Source organism: Neomonachus schauinslandi, chromosome X, assembly GCF_002201575.2.
Source record: "Neomonachus schauinslandi chromosome X, ASM220157v2, whole genome shotgun sequence".
NCBI classification, from domain to species: Eukaryota; Metazoa; Chordata; class Mammalia; order Carnivora; family Phocidae; genus Neomonachus; species Neomonachus schauinslandi.
In genome coordinates this window covers 111,748,948-111,757,985 of record NC_058419.1, presented here as the reverse complement: position 1 = coordinate 111,757,985, position 9,038 = coordinate 111,748,948, and the positions used below count along the sequence as shown (strand labels likewise).

At 41.9% G+C, this 9,038-nt stretch overlaps 1 protein-coding gene across 1 annotated transcript in view; it reads left to right on the top strand.

Annotated features, from left to right (window-relative positions):
• The first annotated feature begins 2,963 nt into the window (after positions 1 to 2,963).
• Positions 2,964 to 9,038, top strand: part of PPEF1 (protein phosphatase with EF-hand domain 1) — a 74,401-nt gene continuing 68,326 nt past the window's right edge. Inside the window, exons 1-3 of the mRNA XM_021683870.1 lie at positions 2,964 to 3,027; positions 3,167 to 3,294; positions 3,925 to 3,985. Coding sequence (XP_021539545.1) covers positions 2,964 to 3,027; positions 3,167 to 3,294; positions 3,925 to 3,985 — 253 coding nt within the window. The remainder of the gene's footprint in view (positions 3,028 to 3,166; positions 3,295 to 3,924; positions 3,986 to 9,038) is intronic.

Sequence of the window (9,038 nt, the reverse complement as noted above, 5' to 3'; positions counted from 1 at the left end):
GCCCCCCGAGACCTAGTGGGTTGGGGTGGGCGGGGGGGGGCGGGAGGTGCCGGTCACTGCTTGGCGACACTAAGAGGAACAGGAAGCAGACAGGAAGGAGTGTGTCTCTCATCCCTCCTCCAGCCTCACCATCTCCCTCTACCCCCCCCTTGGCAGAGCCAAGCAGGTAGTCCCCCCACACCCCCTCGGGGGGCTGATCAGAAATGTGGCCTGCAGAGCCCCAGTTTCAGCATCAGGTGAGCAGATTAGAGAAGTGTGGGGTGACAGCTGACACGTGATAGCTTAGTAAGTGGCATTCATGCCACGGTAAGCTCCGGTGAGGAATGCAAGCGTCAACAGGCATGGTGGCTTTCTGAGCCCAGAAGGGAGTAGGGGATGGCTCAGCTTACTGCCTTTGGAGCAGAAAAGGAGATGCAAGAGCCAGGGAACTGAGCATGGCCGTCTGCCTTCCACACCTACTAGTGAAATACAGCCCCCAAAAGTACTGTGTGCTTATCAGATAAAATAGCAACTCCTCCCCTGGGGAGTGGGGCGGGATCCCGGCAAGGGACTGGACTGAAGAAGGCGGAGATAGGACAGGGGGCTTCCATCACCTATTTCCCCTCACGGGGGAGGAGTAGAAGCGGTAGTATGGGTATCGTGTGTAGCTTGGTGCCGGGCACATAGTAGGCATTCCATAAACGGTGGCTCTTATTCAAAGGAAGGAAAGGTGCACATAGGTTAGGGAAAGAAGTAGCTGGCTATAGTGGAGAGAGCCCAGAGTTTGGACTCAGAAGACCTGAGTCCATACGAGGTAAGTGACTTGGAGCAAGATACTTGCCTCTCTGAACCTGAAGTTTCCTTATGTGTAACATAGAGATGATACTTGTGGGGGCTAAGTCTCTTCTAGCAGCCCCTTCACGTATGGTAGCTATTTTGTCCCATTATTAATTATAGAAATAGTAAGCGTGATTATTTCTTATCGGTGGTGCTAGCCCTAAGTAGAAGAAACTGTAGTGATCATTTATTCCACTGCATCATTGTGCAGATGAAGAAACTGAGACACAGCAAAAGGTCAGTAGGTCTACGGAGGTTAAGTGAGACCTGGCTTCCGTTCTGCACTGTGCATTTCCACTTAGTGGCTAAGTGACCTTAAGTAGTCTGTCTCAGCTTCTCGGTGTGGCGAGGACTGTGGAAATGAATCCATGGCCTGGCCCTCAGTAAGTGCTCGGTAAATAGCCCTGGGACAGTTCCTTTGTGCTTGACGAACAGAGAGAGCCCCTGAGGTGAGGGTTGGCTGGTCATGACAGGGACTGTCCCATAGAACAGACCTTGCAGGTGAGCCTGGGCTCTCTGTAATGATACAGTGAGAACACTTGAGATTTTGAGCCTCCCAGTCATTTGCTTTGCGATATTGAACAAGTCACTCTTACTTCTCCCTGTGGTGTTCCCCTATGAAGATCATGATATTTGACCTTATGTCTATTGCCTGGGGTCTTCTGGAAGCTGAATAATGAAATGAGTGTCTCTGGAACCAGAGAGTCTTGGAGAAACTCATAAATAAATACCCTCAGATGACTAGCATATCTAGTGTACCACAGCAGTATTAAGCCAAGGATACTGGGACTGGAGGCTAGAATCCTGCTTTTAGAATTCAAATTGTTCTTGTTATAGTCAACTCTTAATTTTTATGTGCTAACTGGGAAAAATTATAGCATGAATAAAAGAAGCCAGCTGGTGTTGATTGCTCTTCGCTCGAAAACTTGAGGAAGGCATAAGAGACTATATTTTAAATCTCATTATCTCTCACCTGATCGCTTTCTTCAAAGCCATGAAGCTACAGGATGATTCAAAGGCTCAGAGCCCCAGAAGAGAGTCAGTGTACTGAATAATCCACAAACAAGACGATGCTTATCACTATAGTAGCCGTTTGTTTAGCCATTTATTAACCAGGCATGGGGATAAACTCTTCATCCGTAGTAGCTCATTTCATCCTTATTGTAACGCTATGAAGGAGGGAGGTGTGTTCATTTATCCATCTGTCTTGTATCAGTTGAATCTCAGGTACAGAAGCTGGAGTGAATCATACTTTTCAATTCATCGTACATTGTCATCACTGGTCTGTGCGAGACCCTTTCTTATGTTAGCTAATTAATTTGCTTGTTCCTTTTTACCCACGTACACTATATTCATTCACCCCCCCCCCATAAATAACCGATCTATTTTTTTAGTGTCTTTGCCTTTGTATATATTCTTATGAAGTGTATATTTTGGTTTTGTGTATGTGTGTTTTAAATTTATATAAAATGACATCATGTTATATTTCATTGTCTCTAACTAAAACTGTTCTCACTAAAGCACTATATTTTTAAGCCGCATCCAAGTTGCTATGGGTTTATTTAATCTGTTGCTTCCAGTTGTGACATAATAGGACATGGTGTGCGCCCACCACGGTTACACATTCTCCTACCCAGCAATGGCCATCCAGGCTGTGTTGGGGTCAAACTCCCTACTGCCACAAGCAAAGAAACACTGTATCTCCATACGTCTCCCTTACGGGCTGTGTGAGGATTGCTTGGGGGTATATAGTGAAGAATGGAATTGCTACTTCATAGGGATACATAGAATGTGAATATGCCTGAGTAGTGCCAGAGGTAGGTGCTGTTATTTCCCCCATTTTACAGGTGAGGAAACTGAGGCTTTGAGAGTTTTAATAACTTACCAGAGTCACACAGACAGTGATTAGCATAGCTGGGATTCAAATTCAGACCTTCTTGCCCCCAAAATTCTACCCCTTCCCCCCCCCAAGAGAGAGTGCACGTAAGCAGGAGGGCAGGGGAAGGGGCAGAGGGAGAGAGAATCCCAAGCAGAGCCTGACTCGGGGCTCCAACCCACGACCCTGAGATCATGACCTGAGCCAAAATCAAGAGTTGGACACTCAACCGACTGAGCCCCCCAGGCGCCCCCCAGAAATTCTACTCTTAATGGCTATGCCATCATTATTCTCTGAGTATTGGAGACTTGAGGACGTTCTACAGAAACATAAAGGTAAATCCCATTGTAGTGTGTATATTCTTACAACCTAGGAATCCAGGTGGACTGATTTTTTTCTAAAGCACCTACTTCCCTGTCCCATAGCTGCATAGTAACTGGTTTCCTCTGGTTTTCATATGCTATGGGTCTGCAGTGCTAAAAGCCGCGTTGGTCATCCAGAACTGGTACCGAAGCTACTGTGCTCGGTGGAAGGCCAGACAGCGCTATGCCCTCACCATCTTCCAGTCTATCGAATATGCTGACGAACAAGGCCAACTGCAGGTCTGTGTTGCCAGCTTGTCTCTTCTTTTGGTAAAATGCTTCTCTTTACCCCTCATAATTGAGAAAAGGAAAGTTTGGGTCCATTTACCTTGGTGAAAGCTTTAATAGAGGGTGACACTGTCTTGGAAGTAGCTGTGGAGAGAGAGTAGGATTTGGGAAGAGGACGGTGTTTTTCATTTCTGAAGTTTATATTTTGAACAGGGCTGCCAGATGTCTAGTTAACTAATAAAAAATGATCTTACTCTGTTCTTGGGCACGTGTCCCAGGAGGAAGTAAAGTTGTTACTTTACGAAGGAAAAAATATTTTAAGGAGTTAAAAAAATGAAAGAATTTCCTGAGAGCAAACCTGAGAGAGTTCTAGAAGAAAATATAGATGGGCGAGGAAGGCCTTTTTCAAGCTTGCAAAAATGCTGTATAAATCCAGCTTTAATGCTTCTTAGTAGAAAAAAAGTCCTTTTTGGCCATTAAGGGGAAGGAGGATATATGATATCCTCTGCTTCTGCAGGAGGTGCTGCCCACCAGCTGAGGGAGGAGGGAGGCAGGTAGAGGCTGGGAGAGCGCGCCAACAGTATTTGCCATGGTGGCTGTTTGGGGATCATTCACTGACTAATGTATTTCTATTTTGTCCAGCTATCCAATTTCTTTTCCTTCATGTTGGAAAACTATACACATATACACGAGAAAGACCCAGGTAAGTAAAATGTTTAGTCTTTTGAAAAGCAGTCATTAAATATTGAATTGTCCTCATCCAGGGATGTAAACTCTGAAGATGGCAGGACACTAAGAAATTAAAAAGATGCCCACCCGTCTTGTCTTTGTGACACCAAACTGGTGAAATCAGTTCAAGTGGCTTTTTTCTCTGATTGTTGTTTACTAAATTTGTTTAATTTTGTCACTTTCACGAAGCTGAATTAGATTTCATTCAATGTTAATTTGTTGAACACCTTCTCTGAACCACAATCTGTTGATGTACAATGGTAGCTTTAATAAAGAGGATCTTATTTTTTTATCCACAAAACTTTCATGCCGAGAGATCAAAATAAACAAATCTGGGGGGACATGGTGGATTGAACACGGTTTTCTGTTTTCTGCAGAGCTAGCTGTCCATCTCTCTGTCTCTTTATCATTTATGTAGTCGTTCTGAAATGACTAAGTAAATCATCTCAGGGACAGGCAATGTCAGGATGGTTCAAAATGATTTTAAAATTATAGTTATTCCCAAGGCATGCATGCATTTCTCCTGCAAAATCAAGATGACTGTTGTTAACTTCAAGGTAGATGCTAGACTTAAAAACTTATTTTTCTTTAATTTGGGCCAACCATTTTTTGTTCTAATTAAAAGTGTATGGCATCCAAGAGCTCCTTTTAAATCATCCAGTGAGCACCCTTCACTGTGGCAAAAGAATGGTATTTTAATGGCATGCTTTGAGCTGAGCACATATGTATGAAACTAATTAAAGCATTTAATGATCTGTAGAAGCTTTCTAAATGGTAGAATAGCCAAACCTGAGGAGTGGGGAGTGGGAGGAAGTGGGTATTTTGCCATTTTCTTTCTTTTAGATAATTGCAATTTGAAGATAGTTGTTTGTGCTTCACGTTCTTTGGCAAAATATTTCTGAGAGGAAATATAATGATGATGAAATGAAGCAGCACTGTTTTTGCTAATGACCTAATATTTCGATCTGGGCTGTGCATCAGAATCACTTCTGGAGATTCGTAGCCACAGATGGCTGGGTTCCAGCCCAGAGATATTGACTCAGGCTCTGTATTTTAAAAAATCTGCATGTCAAAAAGTTCTGTAGGTGATTTAAAAATATTAAAAGATTTTATCAAAGAAGGGGACAGTGGTTTAATCTTCTTAGGTAAACTTTTCTTGAAGTGTAACATACATTAAAACACACAAATCTTAAGTACAAGAATCAATAAATTTTCTTGAAGTAAGCATGCCCTTCTAACCCGCACCCAGAACAAGAAAGAAAACATTATCAGAGCCACCGAAGCCTCTCTCCTGTCCCCCTCCAGTCACTTCCCAACTCCCCCATGATGGCTTTCCTGACTTCTACGTCCTAGATTGGTTCTGCTTGTTTTTGAACTTCACTAGATAAATGAAAGCACAGTGTTGAGTCTGTCTTTTACTCAATGGCGTATTTGTGAGAGTCATCCATGTTGTTGCAATTCAGTCATTCTTATTGCCGAATGATGTTCCGTTTTACGAATTTACCAAAACGTATCCATTCTATTGTTTATGGACATTTGGGTTGTTTTCAGTTTGGGTAATTTGAATGGTACTGCTATGCACATTCTTGTACATGTCCTTTTTGGTGAACATATATATCATTTTCTTTTGCTATATTCTCATTTCCAGTTATCTATTGCTGCATAACAAATCACCCCCAAATTTAGAGGCTTAAAAACAACAGCTATTTTATTGCTCGTGATTCTGTGGATCGGGCATTTGAACTGGGCTCAGTGGGGATGGCTTGTCTTCGTTCCATGCGGTGTCAGTTGGGCTCACTCAACCTCGCTGGGCTGGGTAGGGAGGTCTAGATGGTTTTACTCACCTGTCTGGGACTTTGGTGTTGGCTATGAACTTAGATACCTCAGTTCTCCTCATGCAGCCTCTCTGTCTATCAGGATATCCCAGACTTCTTTTCATGGTAGCTGGATCCCAAGAGGACAAAGGCAGAAGCTACAAGGCCTCTTAAGGTCTATTCTCTGGAACTCACAAAAAATCGGTTCTGCCATATTCTATTGGTCAAAGCAAGTCACAAGGGCAGCCACAGATTCACAGGGGTTAGGAAAGCTCCATCTCTTGCGGGGGGGAGCAGCAGCATTATATTGGAAAGGGATGAGGATACAGAGGGGCTTGATTCACTGGGGGCCATTATTATAAAGTTGTACCATGACCCCGGAGTGGAAGTTTTGGGTTACAGGGCATGCGTGTGTTCAGCTTTATTAGATACTGACAAACCTTCTTATAAAATTGTTGTACCAACTTATACTGCCACCAGTGGATGAGAGTTCCAGTGTTCTCTATCCTCTTCAGCACTTGGAGTTGTCATTCCTTTTCATTTTAGCCATTCTGCCCGATATGTAGTAGTATCCCATTTCTGCTTTAATTTGTATTTCCCTGGTGAGCGGTGAAATTGGTCACCTTTTTGTCTATGTAGTGGCCATGTGAACATCCTGTTTGGTGAAGTGCCTATTCAGGTCTCTTGCCATCCTTTTATTGGGTTAGCTGTTTTCTTCTTACCAAGTTTTAAGAGTGCTCAAAGTATTCTACATATGATATTATGAATCTTTGTTAGATAAACATATTGCATATATCTTCTCCTAGTCTTTGGCTTTTATCTCCCTAATCTTTAAATGCTGCCTTTTGATGATAGCAGACATTCTTGATTTTAATGTAGTACAGTTTTTTTCCCTTTATGGTTAATACTTTCTGCATCTTGTTTGAGAAATCTTTGTCTGATATGAATGTGTGTGTGTGTGTGTGCGCACAAAAATAAATACAGGAGAAACCTATAGGATAAACCAGAAACTAATGGCCTTGTTTACCTACAGGGGATGAGTGGATGTGTGGGAACAGGGGAGAAAGAAAGAATGGGAGAATGGAGTTGGGTAGAGGGCTGTGGAAGGAGTAACACTCCTCTGAATGTACCTTTTTGTAGTTTTGACTCTTAGAACCATGATAATGTTTCACATCCATTAAAAAAATTTTTTTTTTTTTTAAGATTTTATTTATTTATTTGACAGAGAGAGACAGCGAGAGAGGGAACACAAGCAGGGGGGAGAGGAAGAGGGAGAAGCAGGCTTCCCGCCGAGCAGGGAGCCCGATGCAGGGCTCGATCCCAGGACCCTGGGACCATGACCGGAGCCGAAGGCAGACGCTTAACGACTGAGCCACCCAGGCGCCCTCATTAAAAAAAATTTTTACAAACAAGAAAAGAATGTATGTGTGTGTATTTCCAAAATAGAATACACACATGACAAATGAATTTAACTGTATTACAAATAACAGAATCACCTCTTGGAGTTGGGGAAGAAACAAACTAACCTAAGTAACATTGGAAAATAGGGCTTTAACTATAATGAGCCTTGATGATGCTTCATTTATATTTTATCCTGTGTGGGGTTTGCTTGAGCTTCTGTGATATCTAGGTTGATATTTTCCATCAGGTATAGAAAGTTTTTACCCATTAATTATTTAAAATATCTTTCAAGTCTAAATATCTTTTTCTTTGTGAATCCCTGCTTTTAAACTTAGAAGGCCTTGAAATATTTAAAATGTGGATCGCTATGCCTGGATTTCTAGATTTTTTTTATGGTTTGACTTTTAAAATTTTTAACACTTCATAAATTTGGGATTTTTTATATTAAACCAAAAAAAAAAGGAAATCTTGATGCCTTGTGGTTGAAAACAAAGAGCACAGCTAAAAAGAAAATGTCCAAGTAGTTAACCAGTTTTTCCCACAATGTTTATTTCATAACTTATCTTTTCACCATGGTTTGTAGTGCCTCCTTCACCATGTATTCATTTAAAAAATATGTATTAGGGCATATTTCTAGGCCTCTATTCTCTTATACATCTCTCTATTATAGAGTCCTAGAATCTTACCGATTTAATTATTGTGTGTAATGGAAAAATTAATTTGCAGATTACTTTTGTAGGTTGATTTCTTTTAAAAATTTTTTCCACGGGGCGCCTGGGTGGCTCAGTCGTTAAGCATCTGCCTTTGGCTCGGGTCATGATCCCAGGGTCCTGGGATCGAGCCCCGCATCGGGCTCCCTGCTCGGCGGGGGGCCTGCTTCTCCCTCTCCCACTCCCCCTGCTTGCGTTCCCTCTCTAGCTGTGTCTCTCTCTGTCAAATAAATAAATAAAATCTTTAAAAAAAATTTTTTTTCCAGCTTTATTGAAATATAGTTGACATATAACACTGTAGAAGTTTAAGATATACACTACAGTGATTTCATATATGAATATATTATGAAATGATTACCACAACAATGTTGGTTAACACATCCATCACCTCACAGTTACAAGTCCTTTGTGTGTGGTGAGCCCTTTAAAAATGTACTCTCTTAGTAACTTTCAAGCATACACTAAGAGTAGTGTTAACTAGGGTCACGGTGCTGTACATTACTGTGGGTTGCTTTCTGATGGCCTTCTTTGGTGGGAAGGTTCCACACAACATCCACCTAGGCCTGTTTTGCAGAAGCGCCAGGACTGCTAAGCAGGGTGTATTTAGGGACCAGAAGATCACTTAACATTCCCAGATATCGTCAGACTAATGGTTTTAACTCTGAGGCACAGTGTTAGTTGAGACATCCTGGGTGTTCCATAGGTAGGAGGTGATCTGGAAGCCATTCATTTCTGTGTCCTACTACTTAGTGGCTCAAACCAGTTTGTAGGACTTGATGGGGAGACTCAACACATCCATCCCATAAGGTAGAAAGCCAAAGCTGCTGTACAGAGCAATAGGTTTAAACAGAGACTGGTGGAAGTGGGGAGTGGGATGGAGCGTGTGCAAGTGTTGTTTTGACTATCCTTTCTGCTTCCCAGATCAGCCAAAATGTCTTATCAGACCCAGGTATTTTATATTTTTTTGTGGCTATGGCCAGTAGGTTATTTTCCCCATGATATCTCCCCAGTGATTATTGGTAGTATTTAACAAGCCTTTGACTTATATCTATTTGTATTGTGCTACTATTGAACAATAGCATGAATGAACTTATTATTATTA